A 20,019-nucleotide genomic window follows, 5' to 3' on the forward strand; every position below is an offset into this window, starting at 1 on the left:
CATCCAGTCCCATCACATCATGGCAAATAGATGGGGAAACAATGGAAACAGTGAGAGACTTATTTTCTTGGGCTCCAAAATCACTGCAGATGGTGACTGCAGCCATTAATTTAAAAGATGCTTACTCCTTGGAAGGAAAGTTATGACCAACCTAGATAGCATATTAAAAAGCAGAGACATTATTTAACCCACAAAGGTCTGTCTAGTCAAAGCTATGATTTTTCCAGTAGTCATGTATGGACGTGAGAGTTGGACTATAAAGAAAGTTGAGCACTGAAGAATTGATGCTTTTGAACTGTGGTGTTGGAGAAGACTCTTGAAAGTCCTTGGGACTGCAAGGACATCAAACGAGTGAATCCTAAAAGAAATCAGTCCTGAATATTAATCGGTAGGCCTGACGCTGAAGCTGAATCTCCAATACTTTGGCCACCTGATACAAAGAACCAACTCCTTGGAAAAGATCCTGATGCTGGGAATGATTAATGGCAGGAGGAGAAAGGGATAAGAAAGGATTAGATGGTTGGATGGCATCACCGACTCTATGGACATGAATTTGAGCAAGCTCTGGGAGTTAGTGATGGACATGGAAGCCTGGTGTGCTGCAGTCCATGGGGTCACAAAGAGTTGGACATGACTGAGTGACTGAAGTGAACTGAACTGAAGAAAAAAACAAGTAGATATTGTAATGCTATGGTAATTGTTTATAGAAGTCCTGACTTGAGAAAAGGTATCACCTATTGATACACATTTGGCAGTTTCTCAATTAATCTGTAATAATGGAAGCTAATATTGTGGATAACCATATATCTCTACAGAGAAAAAAGATCTCTGTAGAGTCCTATAGAGTCTATAGGACTATATAGTCTATAGTCTATCCTGTAGATAGATCTAGAGTCCTATCTAAGAAATATTACCATTTACGCTGTAAATGAAAGACAGAGAAGCATACTATGAAAATATGATTAGATAAGTGTTATGAGATCTAGTAGAGTGCCAGAAGATCCAAGGTAATGTTTCTTTATCAGAAAATAATATCAAACTTAAGGTAAATAATAGGCAACCCCTGACATCTACCTACCCTGCTACCCTCAATCCAATTAACTGTTGCTAAAGCCTTTCGTGCTAAGTAGCTTCACTCGTGTCTGACTCTTTGTGGCTCTATAGACTGTAGCCCACTGGGCTCCTCTGTCCATGGGGATTCTCTAGACAAGAATACTGGAGTGGGTTGCCATGCTCTCCTCCAGGGGATCTTCCCAACCCAGGGTTCGATCCTGTGCCTCTTACGTGTCCTGTTATGGCAAGCAGATTCTTTACCACTAGTGTCACCTGTTGATTCTAAATCCATGTATAACATATTTTTCATTGTTTATTATAACTCCTAATTAGACTAAGATAAATCTGCTTTTTACTATGTTTTCCATGAACCAAAAGGTTCACCATCTCATTTCAAGGACATAATGGAATAAACATTTGTAGTCATTTAAAGTAGCAGTAACTTCTGAAATTCCCTTATCACAAAGACATTTGGGCTTTTAATTTCATTTCTCTGATTCCTACTAATGGCTTTTGCAATTATGAATCCCAAATAATTCTTAGATGATACTTAATATATTGCAGCATACCCTTAAAATGCTAATAATTTATAGATCTATACTAGAACTCAGTGTATTTTTTTTTTATTTTTGGATTATTGCATTTTGATTGTAAGGATGTACAGGATCTACACATCTGAAGCCCTGCATATGCAAGTCTTACTTGATCATATAATCATTTTAAGATATTTAAACATTTTAAATAAGATTTAAGAAATGTGGGCAAGAAAATAATTGGAAAGTTGAGGTTAATAGTCTCACAATAAAGTTCTCTTATCTGTTTAGAAAGTCCTATCAGCATTCTTTTCTCAGTTCCAGCTACTGTGGAAGATAATATGCCCAGTTGTCAACTGAGGTATGTCACTGGTTTAGAATATTAATTTGTAATATTTTTAATTTAAATCTAAAATAACATTTCAGTAGGTCACAAAACCAAAGAGTTAATGATACAAAGATATTAGTAAAAAATAGTTGATTAAAATACAGTTGATGATTAACATAACTAGGCTAAAATAACACAGGTTAGTTTCCTTTTTACTATGTAACTTGACTTGTTTCCTTTATTACTAGAATTTTGCAACTGTGTATTATAACAACTGTATTTACAGCTGTATGTTTTTCTATAATATAAAAATATCATGTATTACAAACTATAATGAATAGGCCTTGCTTTTTAGTGTGCATACAGCTAAACCTTTTTAATATGTTAATAAATTAAAAGCACATACTGAACAAAAGGGAATTCCATTTATTTGCCTAGGAATCATCTCAAGATATCTTTATTCCTCCTTTTCCTTTATGTTTACATCTTGGTTCCCAGGACAGTAATAAAGATTAATTCTGCAAGGTTATTTAGACTGCTTTGATAATGTATCAGCCTCTTTAGTTGATATTTTCTAAGCAGAGTTCAACTCACACCTTGAGAATCCTCCTGTCCCCAGAAACATTTGCAGTGACCATAAACAATTCCCCTGAAATTAGTGTTTATTTTGTGTATTTTACCAATACTATATATTCTCTTTATCTGTGTGGCCATGCCAAAGAACCTGAAAACAGTACATATACATTCTTACATTCTTCAAAAAACAAATCTTTTTAGGTTTTATTAAACCAATGTTTTATCACAGTATCAAGAGCTATTACACAGTCTTTTAACCATGCCCTTTTTGCTGAAATTATACTATTCAATAAAATAAAACTGTTATCTCCTTAAATAGCTTCAAGATTTCTTAATTTGTATTTAGAGTGTCACTGTCCCAATTATATATTTTACCTGACATATAATTTTATTCTCTTATTAATAAGTACCATAGCGGTTTTAAAAAATTTAAGTCTTTTAATGATCAGTATATGTCTAGGGCTCTATAAGACTCTGTGGAAATTAAGGAAGACATATAAGATATGGTCTCTGATCTCAAAATACTAGAAACTTAAAGGAAAACACTGCATTTCCGAAGCAACAAGAGAGATACAGAGAGGATGAAACTGAAAAATTATGTGAGACAAACTCTGAAGTATTAAGAATAGAGAAGCTAATATAGGCTAAAGTAGATAAAGAGAATTTGATCTGGGCTTTGAAGTGATGGGTAAGAGGGTATGGCATTTAATCTTAGATTTAAAGATGTCTGGAATAAAAAACCATCTAAAGAAAATGGATATGTTTTCTGAAATAGTGAATTTTTAATGCAAATCAGATAAAAAATGCTTTGTTTTGCTTGCTAAAATAAATGACAGAGTCAACTAGTACAACTTATGATTACCAGTATTTTAAAAAATTAATTGTTTTGAACTTTTTTGACAAAGAAAAATAAAAACATAGCTTAAAATCATAGATTATAGAATGAGCGAGGTGCTTAGTATAGATCTGTGTACAGTGAATTCACCATAAGGTCTTAAGAACTAACTACAAAAAAATTTATTTTTGCCCATGCCTCTAAAGAAGAGACATGCTTTCAAAATGTCTTTAATTTGTGGTTTCTGACTCTGGTGTACTATTTGAAGTCCTGATTTTATATTGAAAAGTATTTTGAAATTACAGAACTAATAAAGAACAGCTGTGTTAATAGCCTTACATGTCCAACAAAAAACGAAAGTAAAGGACTTTTAAGTTGACACAACCATCCAATGTTACTTTTGTGGGAATTTGCTAACACTTTTTTCAAGTTTCCACTTTTTATTTGAAGGATGGTATAAAGATGGGTTGGATGTAGAGTTAGAGCACGGAAATATTTTATGCTTCTCAATTCATTAGGCCTGATTTGAGGCCGTTTGATAAGTCTAGGGCAATTGGGCATATGGTACGTTACATCTGTAATAAGGTGGACAGGCAGGAACAGAGGTAGTGAGAATAAAAGGACATTTCCTGACTTGGCTCTGAACTATGTGAATACAGGCAGGATGGTCTAGATGACTCATTTTCTCATACATTCCAGAATTTTTCTACAAAATAAACAGAATATTTCAAGTAAAATATTTTTCTTGGATTGAGTTTTAAATACTTCTTGATTATTTTCATTGTTTCAAATAACAGATGTTCACACCTGTTAAAGGACCCAAAACTAGTGAATATAATTAGAAAAATAGAAACTGATAAATGATTGCCTGCTTTCAAGAATAAATGGCATTTTAAGCTTATTCTACACTGAATAGCCAAGAAAAAAATTGAAGAATTCTCTTTTGGAATTTTGAATATAAGCATTTGAATGATATTTTGAAAGAAGGTGTTTGTTATTAGTGATTTAAAACTGTTCCCTTTATTTTTTGCCATCTAAAATAGGTTAGGGGATTGTGTTTACCTCTCCATTTGTATTTTACTTCATTCAGGATCAAAATATGATCCTGAATATAACACTTGGAAATGGATAATGGATCATTATCCATTTGACATTGTTGAAACTTCCAAGTGATAAAAAATTCTCTCCTTTCTATGTGCATCTTAGTCAAAGCTGCCCAACAATTATGGAAATGTGAGAATATAAAATCATGGTTTGGGTTTATGTTTTACTGATAATCTATTGTCTAAAAATAAAATATGCTTCATTTTTCTTCTGTATTGACTCAAAGAAGTAATATTCTATAGCTGATCTTTATGTGTTTGTTTGCATAAGAGAAGCTTTAAAAGATTACTCAAATTTACTTTCAAGTATTATATAATTTGCATAGATAAAACTTTCCTATTTATACTTATATACTTGTTAAATGGACTCATTATATGTACTTCAAAGCCAGAGTTTTGGCCATTTGATTTTAAGTTTAAGAGAAATAAATCAGATGTGACAAATAGTCTAAAATAATTTCAAACTTCTTGTAATTTTTCCAAGTCTTTTTTAGGTAAAGGTTTAATAATAATAATAATGCTATTTTAAAATGATAATTTAAGAATAATTTTACTATTAAAATTAGAATTCAGCTTAAATAAAAAATTATAATTTTACTATTATAATTAGAGCTAAGCTCAAATTGCTGAATTTAGGTTTTATATATATGTATATACACAACTGTATGTACTCATTGAAATAAAGCACAATTTTTATTAGTCTGTTTCCATTCTATTAAGAAATAGGAAGAGGTGAGATAAAACAAATGAAAGCATCAAGCAGACATTATGACCTTCTTAGATTTCAAAAAAAGATACACAAATACATACAAAATTTCTTTGTGGCTAAACCAGTACTATTCAATCCTTGAATAACATTTGTGCCCATAATACATTATTATTATGTGCCCATGAAAATGAAAGAGGAGAGTGAAAAAGTTGACTTAAAACTCAACATTCAAAAAATTAAGATCATGGCTTCTAGTCCCATCACTCCATGGCAAATAGTTGGGGAAACAGTGGAAACAGTGAGATACTTTATTTCTGGGGGCTCCAAAATCACTGCAGATACTGACTGGAGTCATGAAATTAAAAGATGCTTGCTCCTTGGAAGAAAAGCTATGACCAACCTAGGCAGCATATTAAAAAGCAGAGACATTGCTTTGCCAACAAAGATCTGTCTAGTGAAAGCTATGGTTTTTCCAGTAGTCATGTGTGCATGTGAAAGTTGAACCATAAAGAAAGCTGAGTGTGAAAGAACTGATGCTTTTGAACTGTGGTGTTGGAGAAGACTCTTGAGAGTCTCTTGGACTGCAAGGAGATCCAACCAGTCCATCCTAAAGGAGATCAGTCCTGAATATTCATTGGAAGGACTGATGCTGAAGCTGAAACTCCAGTACTTTGGCCACCTGATGTGAAGAACTGACTCACTGGAAAAGACCCTGATGCTAGGAAAGATTGAAGGCTGGAGGAGAAGGGGATGAGAAAGGATGAGATGGTTGGATGGCATCCCTGACTCGATGGACATGCGTTTGAGTAGGCTCTGGGAGTTGGTGATGGACAGGGAAGCCTGTTGTGCTGTAGTCTATGGGTTCGCAAAGAGTCAGACATGACAGAGTAACTGAACTGAACTAATACAAGAATATAAAAATCCTTTGTCTTCCTTTACAGTTTAAGCAAGTATATGTAAATAGTTTTCAACATCTAGGAATTCTTAGTATTTAAATCTTTTCACCGAATTTCTATGATATTAAGTAAAAAACATCTACCTATGGTTTTGATCTGAAAATCTAAAAGTAAATTGGTCAACGTAATTCATTCAGAAAAATTTACCCTGTGGGGTTAAACAACTGAATAATCCTAAATTATAGGAATTTACAGAAACATTTTATAAAGTACCACTCGGATTGTAAACACTGGAGTTTTACTTTAGAAATTTTAGTTTTATTTGTACATTGACTAATAATGATTTGTCTCATAATTATCAGTCATTATTAAATATTTCTTAATCTATATATAACATATTTATAGGAGTGCTCCTTTACAAACAAGATACTTTAGAAATATTCCTATCAGTGAATGCCATAATAGAAACTACTTATCCAGGAGGCTAAATAACAACACAAACAAAATAAAAAGTTCTGTACTCTCAATATTGCCACCTACTCAATGTCTTTAGAATCTGTTTAGAATTATGTGTAGATTCTGAAGCTAATTCTTCCTCTTACTTGTTTGTTTAGCATACTCATTATGTCAGCAAATAGTTTAACAGGATAGCATAGTGGGATCTTGATTTTACTCCTTTGATATATTACATAACCACTTTGAACCTCAGTTAAAATGGATATAATAATAGTTCCATTTTGGTGATGATTAAATGAGTTTATATTTGTGCTATGCTTGAGTTATACCTCAACTATAAGATATGGTAACTATATAATTTTAATTGTCATTTAAAATCTTATTTTAGTTATAATAATTCTAATAGTAAGGATAATTATGTGCTGTGTGCTTAGTCACTCAGTCATATCCAACTCATTGCAACCCCATGGACTGTAGCCCACCAGCCTCTTCTGTCCATGGATATTCTCCAAGCAAGAATACTTGAGTGGGTTGCTATGCCTTCCTCTGGGGATCTTCCCAACCCAGAGATTGAACCCAGGTCTCCCGCATTACAGGCAGATTCTTTACCATCTGAGCCACCAGGGAAGCCCAAGGATAATTATAGTCATTATTATTAAATCATTGTGTTTTAGTATCTTTATCTACCAAAACGAGGAAAGCCTGTCTCTCTTTTAGAATTCCTTAACTATAATAAAGATGTATTAAACTATTTTATTTTGTAGTGCCCTCTAATAGAAGATTTAAGATATTTTTATGTCTTACCTCTACACAAAAGTACTCAAGTTTGACATATGACATTATCATTTATAATTTATAGTAATAAATTATTGATTTTTGACAGAGAAGTAATTACTGTTCCCAGGTTTATAAATTTAAAAACCTATATTTCTCCTAGATGTTCTAAAAATGTTGCTCTTTCGTCACAGATAGCTTTTACTATCAGTATTAACAGAAACTGGAGTTTAGAATCTTCATGTATGGGACTTCTCTGGGGGTCCAGTGGCTAAGACTGTACTTCCATGGCAGGAGGCATGGTTTCTATTCCTGGTCAGGGAACTAAGATCCCATAGACATGCCATGTACTGTGGCCCCCCAAAAAAGAGTTTTCATGTGAAATTTATTTTATTATTCTGTGTATAGTGATTTAAAATATGTACTAGATAGTAGAAACAGATGGTAGCATGTTTTTATGGTATTTATGTTGTTTTCATTCCTGCTAAAATATGAGAGAGTGACTTACCACTTAATTTTTTTTCTTAGGTTTTATGTTGATTTATATGATAAACTTTATAAGAAAGTAGGAAGTTGCCCAGTAGTTTTGTTCACTGTATTTATATCTGGTAAATGCACTATATTTAAATCTTACACCTTTTTTCCCTCTCAGCAAAAAATATATATATTTAAAACTGGGCCATTCAATCTTGATTTTTCTCCCAAAACTAATCATGTTTTCTTTTGATCCTAGTTCAGGCTTGGTTCCTTCAACCTAGAGAAAATTGCAAGCCCAGCTGAGGTCATTAGAGAACTTATTTGTCACTGCCTGGACACCATTGCAGAAAGCCAAGCCAAAAATGAGCACCTGCAGAAAGAAAATGAAAGGCTTCTGAGAGATTGGAATGATGTTCAAGGACGGTGTGTACATAATGTGCTTGTATCTTAAGAACACTCAGCTCTTTATATTATTGTAGCTCTAAGTTAATGATTTATACACTTATGCTATATGTAGACTATCATATATTTAAAACTAAATATGCCATTGATTATACCTCTACTTAATGTGATTAAATTAAATTATTTGTTGTTATTGTACAATAGAGGAGAACAATAACACTTTTAGGTCATTAGTATTTGGTGGCACCAGCAAACTAATAACAGAAGTAATTGGACGGTGGGGATCAGAACCCATTAATAGTAAGCAAAGTTTAGGAAGTTTGATATTTATAAGGATTAATTGACTTCAAATTATAGGATTAATAATGAATAAAAAAAGAAATGAAATATAAATAAGCATAGTTGATACCTTATTTGAAATCTTTTTATGAATGACATCTGTTTCAGGTGAAGTATGTTTTGGCTCCTGAGAGAAACTTATTTTTTGCTGATTGATTGAAAGTTCATATTGTCAGCATTTTAAAAAGACATGGTTGTTACGGCTGGATATTTGGAAGCCTTTAGTTTCCTGATTTTGCCTCTTTTAAACAATGAAGAAGAAAGTGACCTATCTTCTCAATTATGCAGTTTTCTCAATTATATCATGATTTAGGCTGGTCCAGGGTATAGCTGTATTACTCTATTATGTAAAAGATATTTGAAAGAAATGTATATTGTGAATATTTATATCTCTACCAAGACATATTAATATAATATGCATATATTAATGTATACATTGTAACATATGACAGAATTGTGCAGAATATAAAAAATAGTAATAATGCTTATTATTACATCCAGTATATAAAGATTTTTAATCTTTTATTCGATCCAGTACCTCTAAAACATAAGAACATTTATCAATTTAGGGTCTTTTTAGGGTGCTCACTAAGATTGTTCTATATGTGCATCAGTAAGTATATGGGAAAGTGTATGAAAAATATGAAGGCTTTTTATCAGTATATCTATGTGTAAATGAGGTTTACTAGAAGAAATAATTTCTGTACATTCACTTACATTTATTAATTAATGTAAGGCATGAACCTAACACCTATCACCTAAAAGTTGGTTATATTGACTTTCATTTTTTTTTTTTTTAACTTTTTTTTTTTTTTTCTGTTTTTTTTTTTTTTTTTTCCAGTGGGTTTGTCATACATTGATATGAATCAGCCATGGATTTACATGTATTCCCAATCCCGATCCCCCCTCCCACCTCCCTCTCCACCCGATTCCTCTGGGTCTTCCCAGTGCACCAGGCCGGAGCACTTGTCTCATGCATCCCACCTGGGCTGGTGATCTGTTTCACCATAGATAGTATACATGCTGTTCTTTTTGACTCTCATTTTTATGTTAATAAAGTATCTTGTTTTCTTTTAGTTCTGAATTAATTTTTATCTCCAATTATATAGTTAGACGAAGTCAAAATTATGTAAATGTTAAGAAACCATACAGAAAAATATGTTATTGTTTCTTTTTCACTTTCTCTTTGAAATTCATGTTGCTATGAATTAATACAAAATGTTTGTTCTAGAAAGCATGTTTTGGGACTTATACCAGTATTCTAGGTGTATTTTTCTACTTTATATTCAAAATAAATCAAATGAAAGGAGATGTACTCTGGTCATGATAAGCCATTATTTTAAAAACTCAAAATACCCTCAGGATGATAGGAAATTTGATCCACAAATTGCCCACAAAAATGCAGACTGGGTACTTGGTACTTGAGCAAATTGCTTTAAAATGTCTGCCAGAGGTTGAAAGAGGTATTATCTCATCAGTATTCAACACCACTGCCATAAGATGGAAATCAGCAGGGAGCAAAGATGAGACAGTGGAGACAAATACACGCTGTACTGTAAGACAGTGTGTGAGGGTACATATAATATGTGTCGCACAGATGCTCAATTTGCTATTTCTGAATTATCCAGAAAATTCTCTTGTGTTATTGTGACAAAAAGTTACCTATTTGATCAAATGCACAGCCGTGTAGCTTATCACCAGTCTTACACTCCAGCTATTCTTTTTTTTTTTTTTCCTGAATACCAGGTCACATATCTTTTTCAGGAATTGAAGATGTGTGTTCTTGGAGTGGCCCTCCAAACAGAGGAAACAAAATCCACTCCAGAGAATTCTAGGCTCTGGATGTATTCCAGATGTTAGATTAGTAGCTTTACCTATTTCCCAAATTTGTTTTTCTTTCCTATCACACAGAAAATGGCCATTTTAAAGAGCTGTAAATACACCTTGGTCACAGCCAAACTGTATTTCCTGAACTGTTCCCCGTCCACAGTCTTAGTTCACTGGTAAATGAGCAAAGGATTTACAAGTACTGCTTCCATAAGGCAGTAGTACTGGTCAAGAGTCTTCAGAGAGATTAGAAATAGGACACAGACATTCTGAGTTAGGTATCTATCCACATAGAAAATAGAGTTGAGTTCCTTTCTTTAGGCCTAGTCACAGTTCAGTTTCCTGGGCTGCTCCTGATTAGTCTTATATCAGTGTCCATTCATGATTCGATCATTTCTTTATCAGATTTTTTTTCCAGACTACATGTGCCTGGAGAGTGAGGAGGGGCACAAAATAGTTGCTGAGAATTCACTTAGAAGCTATGGTAGATAGGTCTGAAATATATTTAATAGAGAATAGGATATTATATGAGCAAAAAGCATATCATGGAAAATGTTTATGTTGTGTTAAGAAGAGAAGTGTGAATTACCAAAAATATGGATGGTATCTCATTTTTTGTAAAATACATCTTTAGATAAAAAATATCTAGAAGGAGAAAATTAAATGATAACTAGTGTGTGTCTGTGTGGATCACAATAAACTGTGGAAAATTCTGAAAAAGATGGGAATACCAGACCACCTGACCTGCCTTTTGAGAAACCTGTATGCAGGTTAGGAAGCAACAGTTAGAACTGGACATGGAACAACAGACTGGTTCCAAAAAGGAAAAGTAGTACGTCAAGGCTGTATATTGTCACCCTGTTTATGTAACTTGTATGCAGAGTACATCATGAGATAATTGCAGCCATGAAATTAAAAGATGCTTACTCCTTGGAAGGAAAGTTATGACCAACCTAGACAACATATTAAAAAGCAGAGACATTACTGTGTCAACAACGGTCCATCTAGCCAAGGCTATGGTTTTTCCAGTGGTCATGTATGGATGTGAGAGTTGGACTATAAAGAAAGCTGAGCACCGAAAAATTGAACTGTGGTATAGGAGAAGTCTTGAGAGTCCCTTGGATTGCAAGGAGATCCAGCCAGTCCATCCTAAAGGAGGTCAGGCCTGGGTGTTCATTGGAAGGACTGATGTTGAAGCTGAAACTCCAATACTTTGGCCACTTGAGGCGATGAGCTGACTCATTTGAAAAGACCCTGATGCTGGGAAAGACTGAGGGTAGGAGGAGAAGGGGACGACAGAGGATGAGATGGTTGGATGGCATCACCGACTCAATGAACATGGGTTTGGGTGGACTCCGGGAGTTTGTGATGGACAGGGAGGTCTGGTGTGCTGCGGTTCATGGGGTCATAAAGAGTCAGACATGACTGAACTGACTGAACTGAAGTGTGTGTCTGGAACTGTGGATTAAATTTTCTTACTTCTTGAGAGTATTTTTTGCATATATTTTTGTATATACACATGTATCATTATAATCAGAGCCAAATCTAAAGCTATTTCCATTTGGGATAATGGGGGAGAATGAATACGGTTTGAGTAAGGAATGAGGAATTGCAATAAGAGTGAAAAGGATGAGCTTTAACATGTATAGTTTTTTTTTTTGCTTTTATTTATTTTTTTTTCCATTTATTTTTATTAGTTGGAGGCTAATTACTTTACAATATTGTAGTGGTTTTTGCCATACATTGACATGAATCAGCCATGGATTTACATGTGTTCCCCATCCCGATCCCCCCTCCCGCCTCCCTCTCCTTCCCATCCCTCTGGGTCTTCCCAGTGCACCAGCCCTGAGCACTTGTCTCATGCATCCATACTGGGCTGGTGGTCTATATTTGCTGTTATTTTTTATTTGCTATTTAATAATTGCAATCTTAGCTCCATTTTAAACAAGTGACATTACTGGATTCACTTAATTTTGTTTAGTTTAGATGAAGGAGAAAACATTAGAAATATCGTGTGTAAATCCTTAGGTCATCAGCTATATTTATTTCACTGGTTTTTCCTTCTTAGTTTCAAATAACAGTTCTCAAGTTCTGTGTTAGTGAATAGGTCTTTTGTTTGTACTCAAACATCAAGTTAGAAACTCTCTAGCTTTACTCTGAGTTATAGTTATTAAACCTATAATTGGAGGCAGTTTTCAGCAGATTGAATTGGGTTGACACTCATGGAATCATTAGAATAGAAGAGACCTTGAAAGCTCTTCTCTGCCTTCAAGCTAGGATCACATTATAGCCAGATGAATTCAGTCTGATTTTTAAAGACTCAAGATATATCTTCAACTCCTGTTGGTTGCCCATTACATTGTTTAAGAACAGTCACAGGCAGAAAATGCTTCCTTCCATCTATTGGTAATTTGAGTCCTTCATGGTATACTTGAAGGCCATTTCCTCTTGTTCTGTCATCAGAAAGGATGAGGAACAGCTGTTTACCATCTTCTTCAGTACTTAAAGGTTTATTAAATCTCTTTACCACTGCTTTCTTTTCCATTTCTTTTTAGCATTCTTTGTCCTCTGAACTCTATGCAGATATTCTTTTGCTGAACAACCCTGACCTGGGTATAAACTTGGTCAGAGCTGAAAATACAAGGATTACTGTACTGTTTCTAAGTATCACTTGTTAACATTTGTGTATCTGTTGTTTTATTTTGGGTTATCATTTAATCTGTATTATTTGAGATGTTATTTTCTATGAAATTACCTTGTTTCTGCTCTCATTTTTTTTGTGTTCTTGACATTTATTCTTAAATTCCTTGTTTTCCCATCCAGAAATTTTTTATTTTGAATATTCAATGTTTTTTGTATTTAGTTTTTACCCTTTTATTTTTTTTTAATTGGAGGATAATTACTTCACAATGTTGTGTTGGTTTCTGCTGACAACAATCAGCTATATATATACATTGTATATACATATATCCCCTCCCTCCTTAGACTCCCGCCCACCCCACCCTCCAGTCCAACTCCTCTGGATGTCACAGAGCACAGAGCTGAGTTACTTTCCTTTGAGAAGTCCTCAACTGCTTTTAAATGAATACATTGCATGAGATAATTTATGTTTTAGTCTTTAAAATAGAGGTTTATTAATTGTCTTATGTGTAGGCACATATCAAGTATATTCAATTTCTGCTAGTCTGCCTTCTTTATATATATATGAGGGATTAAAGTTAGTACTGTCTCTTGTTAGCTCATTTGAATATTGTAGAAAAATTATAAATGATAAAGAATTTTATCTTTTGTCCTATATACCTAAATTTAAAGTATATAGTGTTTTACATATCTCCTTGGAAGTTTCAACTTGGATGCTTTCATTTATTTTATAAGTGCATACATTTAAGTGTGTGTGTATGTTTGCTAGATTATAAGATACAACTTGGCATATGATGTTCTTGCTATGGAGCAGTTCATAATCTATTTTGGGAGAACAGATTAGGTAAATCACTTAATCCCAAAACAAGATCATGGTTGCTATTATAGTAATATTAACAAAGTACCAGAAACAGGCTACAGTTACCCTTGTTTCAAATTTCTCTCACAAATATGTTCTTTTGGAAATAAGCCAAAGATGTGAATAAGTTATTACATTTAGGCATTTAGATGTTTTATAAGCTTTTTTGCTCTGAATTTCCAATTTTGATCCTTTTCTCATTGTGCAAACTACAAATGCTAAATTTGTTTACCAATATAAAACTTTAAATCAATGAAAACTTTTTAAAGTGATTTTTTTTAAGTTGGAATTGGTTATTTTTAATTAATTTTCATTTAAAATTATTTTAAATGTATTTTTCTTGAAAAAAAATTGAAATCATCTTCAGTATTAGATTGAATAATGCTAAGAAACCCCACACGATATATTAATTGGTTTGTTTATTTACATTTTAGGTTTGAAAAATGTGTGAGTGCTAAGGAAGCTGTAGAGACTGATCTTTATAAACGGTTCATTCTGGTGCTGAATGAGAAGAAAGCAAAGATCAGAAGCTTACATAAACTGTTAAATGAAGTTCAAGAACTGGAAAAGAACATCGAACATAAGATGTATTTTTGACCTTTTTGTTTTGGGATGGCAGAAGCATACATTTTAGTGGAATTTCTTCCCAAACTTAATGAAAGTTAGATGCAAACTTTTTAGTGACATATCACAGCCTGGGGTTGGATGCTCTGGTCGTTAGTTGGAGAATACACAACATAATCTCTCCATTATCTGCCCAACAGTCACACCTACACTTAAATCATAAAACTGCTGTGAGACTATTAAATAGTAGTAGTTTAATTCTTTGGCATCACCAAGGAATATATTAATTAAAAACTTTCATCTTCTGCAGAACCACAAAGGTTGGGCACACATTTGTAATCCTGATATCTAAGTAGTTGTTAATTTTAGGATAAAATGGTTCTGAGTATGAATATGTACTTGATGTTTAAGGAAAAATCATAGGTGACTTATGGCTGATATGGCTTGGACAATCATAATTACTTTAGGCATTAAATGATATAAGTTTGGGTCGTTATCCTGAATCTGAGAGAAAGCACAAATTTACTAATGGCATAATATAAAGAATATAACATTTAGTATCAGATGATCCTAGTTCAAGTGTTGATCTGGTACTGATATCTAGTGATACTTGACTTTGTCCTTTAAACACTCTGTGCCTTACTTGACTATCTTCATAATAAGAGTAAAGGTAGCCATCTCAGAATTTGGGGGAGACCAAATGAGTTCTGCCCAAAGGCAGAACTGCTTTGAGATCAGTAAAGTACTGACCACTCTGTGACACACAGAAGATAATTTAGGAAAGTAGTATTATGATTTGACAGATGGATAATAAATGATAATAAACTGATTCAAGAATTAATTACAGTGAGCACTAAACAACATTTACGTTGGTAAAAGAGAAACTTGTTCTTAAGAGAGTTATCAAATGGTCTTTAAAGTGCTTTCTTAATTACATAATTTCAATATATATTTGTTTAATTATAATGTTTTTCCAAGGATATTTTCTATCCTTTTTGGTGAATTTGATACCTGGCCAAGAATGAACCAATAATTTATAATTCCACCTTTCTCTCTTTCTAGGGAAACTCCAACATGTTCTGAAATGACTACTCACAGAGATGCAATCTATGATGAAAGTACTGATGAGGACAGTGAAATCCCATCTAGTCCTTCTGTGTTAACTCCAGGTAAAGTAAATACATATATTTCTTTTGATGAATACCTCACTTGGGCTTATTTCTTATTATGGTAACAAACCATAAAGAAAAATGTTTTGAAAATAATTTTTTTCTACAAACATTTTTCAGGTTTTTTACTCTAAAACCACAGCTACTTAATGTTAGAAATTAATATTCATTATAAAATGCAGCAACTTATTGGCAACAACAAAACAAACAAGCATGCACACACATATACATACACACGTGTATGCCAGGGTATAATGTTTCTTATTAAGCATAGATGGGTAAGTGGTAAAAAAGATATGGCTGCATGATAAATATCTCCAGCTGAAAGCTGGCTGCCTTTAACATTTGAGGTCTTCTCAGGCTGGAGCTGTGTGAAGGAGCAGGGTGATCTAGAATGCTTTAGATTGTCCTGAGATTAAGTCCTTCTCTCACTATTCAGAGGAGATCAGGCACTTTCAGGGTGGTATGGCTGTCAACTTCTCTTACTATTCAGAAAAGTGCTATAATAGAGGGAGGCGGGTTAAGAAAAACTATGAGAAATGGTAGTTTAAAGTACTTGAGCCTTACTTAATCTAACAGACCAGCAGCTGATTATTTTTCTAGAGTTTTACAGATTTCCTCGAGGCAGGATTCCCTGAACTCATACATGCAAGGTTCTCATAGAAATGTTTGGATTCATTTATTTAGCAAATACATTTTTGAGTGTTTATTATATGCTGAGAACTTTTCTATGCAGTAAGGGTGCAAAACACAGAAAGTTCCTCTTTCATGGAGTTTAAATTCTAGACAGGGAAATAGATAATAACAAGGTAAATAAATTTAAGTTTGTTGGATAGTGATAAATGCTGAAGAGAAAAATAAACCAGGAAGGATAATAAAAGATGTCAGGGTGGAAATAAGAATGAGGGTTGTGATTTTAGCTAAGGTACCAGAAAAGACCTTGGTAAAAAGGTAGTAAGTCTACCTGTGGGAAGAGCATGCCAGGCAGAATAAGCAGTTAAGTACAGAGGCCTTGGTGTGTGAGTTTGCCTGATGTGTTCAGACAATAGCATGGAGAGCAGTACGCATAAAGTAGAAAGATGAAGATAGGAAGAATTAGGAGATGTGGGAGGCCAGATTGTGTATGAGGTCTTACAGGCCATTGTAAGGGTTTCAGTTTTCACTCTGAGTGATACTGGAAACTGTTGCAGAGTTTTAAACAGTCAAGTGACATGATCTGACTTGTTTTAATAGGATTAATCTGTTGTGTTGAGAATGGGGACCTCACTATAGGAGGATCAATATAATATGGAAGAAGATATGACGACCGAAAGCTAGTTTAACAAGAAGTGAAGGATTAGAGGAGCTTAGACCAGAGTGAAAGCAGTGAAGGTGATAAACGAAGGGAGGATTCTAGAAATTTTTAGAGGCAGCAAGATTTGCTGTAAAAGTGAGTTAGAAGGGAAAGATAGTAATGATGGTAAACTTTTTGGAACGAACTACTGAAGGCAAGAAATTGGGGGAACTACCAATTTGGGAGAGATTGTAAGAGGAAAGTCTGCACCTCAATTATTCAGTAGGGAGCTGGACATAAAAATTTGGACTTTGGGGGAGGGCTCCCTGCTGACATATAAGTAAAAATGGTATTTAGAGCTTGCTGAGATCTCAAGGGAGTTAGAGAAGACAAAAGATCAGTGGTCCAAGAATGCCATACTAACACACTTGAGTGTGCAGAGGTGGGGAGGATGGGGAGACCAACAAAGTAGAATGAGGGGGCCACAAATATTGTAAGTATGGTATCTTGGAAGCCAAGTCAAGAAAGTATTTCAAGGAGGAGACAGTGATTAGCTGAGTTAAATGCTTCAAACTGAGCAAAGATGATGAGGTTTGAGCACTGAGTAATTAGCAACACAGATGTTATTAGGGATCTTAATAAAAACATTTTCAGTGGACTGGTGGGAAATAGAAGAGAATAGGAGATTCAAAAGGAATGAGGAGAGAGAACTGGAGAAGAGATAGCAAGTACAAGCAACATTTTTAACAAGTTTTACTATTAAAAAAGAGGAAAGACCCAGGTCAGTAGCTGAAGAGGCGGGTGAGATCAAGAGGGTATTTTTTTTTTTTTCTTAAATGAGAGAAATAATGTCATGTTTGAATACTGATGGAGTAAAAAAGGAGAGAGGGGGGAAAAAATGTCCAGGCAGTAGACAGAAGTAAGAAATGCTGGAATATTGTCTTTAAGTAGATGAGATGGGATAAAATACACAAATGGCAGGATTTATTTAGCTGGGATCTGGTTGCTTCTCCCAATGACAGGAAGGAAGGTAGAATAAATGGATAAAGACAAAGGAAAGTGTCTGCTTGTATTCATGGAAAAATACTGATGTTGATTAATTTAGTTGATTGATTAATTCAAATTAGATCATACAATCACACACAAATTCTCGTTTTCACATGAGAGTAAAGTTTCTTTTCATTTGGAGGCTGTGCTTGGTTTACATTAGTGGCCCATTTAAAATGAAATCTCTTTTTTAAAAATAATCAAATGTAGTTGAAAGTTCACAAGGAAAGAGAATCTATACTCTTTTCATTTGAACATTCTGAACTTTTATTAAACACAATGGCCTTTGATTTTGTTCCCTATTCAAAGTATCTCACAAACCTTTGATGTAGATTAAAATTATTTTTGAAGAGAAAATATATGGTTAAATATGGGTATATGAGAATAGGGTCCTTTGTGTGTTCAGTATCTTTTAAGCAAATCTTTAAGCTGTAATTGTACCATTAAATTTGGCAAAATTTCTCCTCTTCAAAAATGTTTAGATCATTGTGTATTTTTTATGTTTTATGTTATTTTTTCTTTAACTCATATCTTGTTCACTATATATTTGACCATAGGTCTCTGTTTCTCTCTCTCTCTCTTTTCTTTTTTTTTTTTTGCATTTAACTTGCTTTTGACAAGTTTTAATTAAGAGCATTTTTATTAGAAATTTTAACTGTTTTTTCTCTCTGCTTCTTTAAGAAGTATTCATGAAACAAAAGTTTGCTTTAAAGAAAAGTGAATCTTAGATCGAAAGTGCTTGATATGTCATTAAACACTAGACTACACAGATAGGAGGAGAAACATTATATATGTTAAACAATAAAATCAGCCTCATAATACACCAGATATCCATAAACTATTCTTTTATGGTGACAAAATATATTCTTAGTCCATGGGATTTTTTTTTATCTAGCTTAGTCTTTTGGTATTTTATATATTATTATTGAGTTTTGAGGGAGAGCAGTGAGAATTTCTTCCTTAACTTAATCTGCCATCTTGAAAATAACTTCTTAGAGTATAAGTAAATACATGAATTTATTTTAGATATTGCAGGTTCATGTATACTTTCTATACAATAAAAACAAGAGGAAAACGAATCAATGGAATTTAATACATTTATTCTTATCTTTCAGAAAACCATTTCTTTAAATGGCTAAATGTGTAACTTGATAATAGTTTTTATTATGTAAATATATTTTCATCATTAATTGTTAAAATCATCGGATTTCCTCATGAGTTGGTTACATTATTACCTCACTCCTACAGAGGTTTAGTGAGACCAGAATCATTTTGTGATTCCACAACATTCATTCAAGTAAAAGATTTCTTTATGCATATACCCAGAAGTAGGGTAGGAGTATCATAGTTTGTAGGAAACTGATAGGTAACATTTTTATGAATAAGAAATCTGTTTTATTATTTTTTTCCTCCAAAGTTTTTAAATTTTCTTCATTGTTAGGATTCTTGAGGAAATAACTAGTGACAAGTAGTCCAATCTAATAAATGACATCATGTTCATATGTACTATACCACATTTAAAGGTTTAAGAAAAGCCTTTAAAGTGTTCATCAACAGTTTATTAACTAACAGGAGATCTCTAAAGTATTCTGAAATTTGAATGTCACAGTTGATACCACCCCATGACTACATTTTATATTTTTTGTAGTAAAATTTGCTTTCTCTATGTTCTAATTTCCAGAATTTCTAGACAGCAGTGGTTTTATAGACTTTATTATTTTCTACACTGTGACTGCATACTAAGCCCTAGGGTTTGTAGGTATTTCACTTTATTTCAGATTAAGATTATGATAGATAAGCTAGGTGCTGTGTTCTCTGTTTATAATTCAGTTCCTGGACTACAAAGGAGGATAGGTCATTTCACTCTCTTCTAGTGGGTATTTGTTCCTTGTGGCATTAAGACTCCTGGTTAGTCTGGATTTTTCCTACCTCCAGAATTGTTTCTGTTTTTTAATTCAGTGGAAACCTACTGGGTTATTATAGGTGTTATTAAACAATCTTCTCTATAGGAAACCCTCTTTCTTTAGTTACCATTCAAGCTAACACCTGTTGTCCATGGCTGTGGAGAAACTTCAAGTTGAATTAGGTCCAGTGAATAAGGGAATCTCACCAAAATATCCAGTGATATAAGCATAATTGATATAGCATCTTAGTGACAA

General features: G+C 33.5%; 1 protein-coding gene across 6 annotated transcripts in view; it reads left to right on the forward strand.

Moving 5' to 3' along the window:
- The window catches only part of XRCC4 (X-ray repair cross complementing 4), a 277,860-nt gene that overhangs the window by 111,070 nt on the left and 146,771 nt on the right, over positions 1-20,019 (forward strand). For 5 of the 6 annotated variants that reach the window (XM_043913539.1, XM_043913540.1, XM_043913536.1 and 2 more), the window contains exons 4-6: positions 7,997-8,163; positions 14,242-14,394; positions 15,434-15,540. In XM_043913539.1, coding sequence (XP_043769474.1) covers positions 7,997-8,163; positions 14,242-14,394; positions 15,434-15,540 — 427 coding nt within the window. The remainder of the gene's footprint in view (positions 1-7,996; positions 8,164-14,241; positions 14,395-15,433; positions 15,541-20,019) is intronic. The other variant, XM_043913542.1, reaches the window with a different exon arrangement.

The sequence above is a fragment of the Cervus elaphus genome, chromosome 9 (genome assembly GCF_910594005.1).
Source record: "Cervus elaphus chromosome 9, mCerEla1.1, whole genome shotgun sequence".
Classification (NCBI taxonomy): domain Eukaryota; kingdom Metazoa; phylum Chordata; class Mammalia; order Artiodactyla; family Cervidae; genus Cervus; species Cervus elaphus.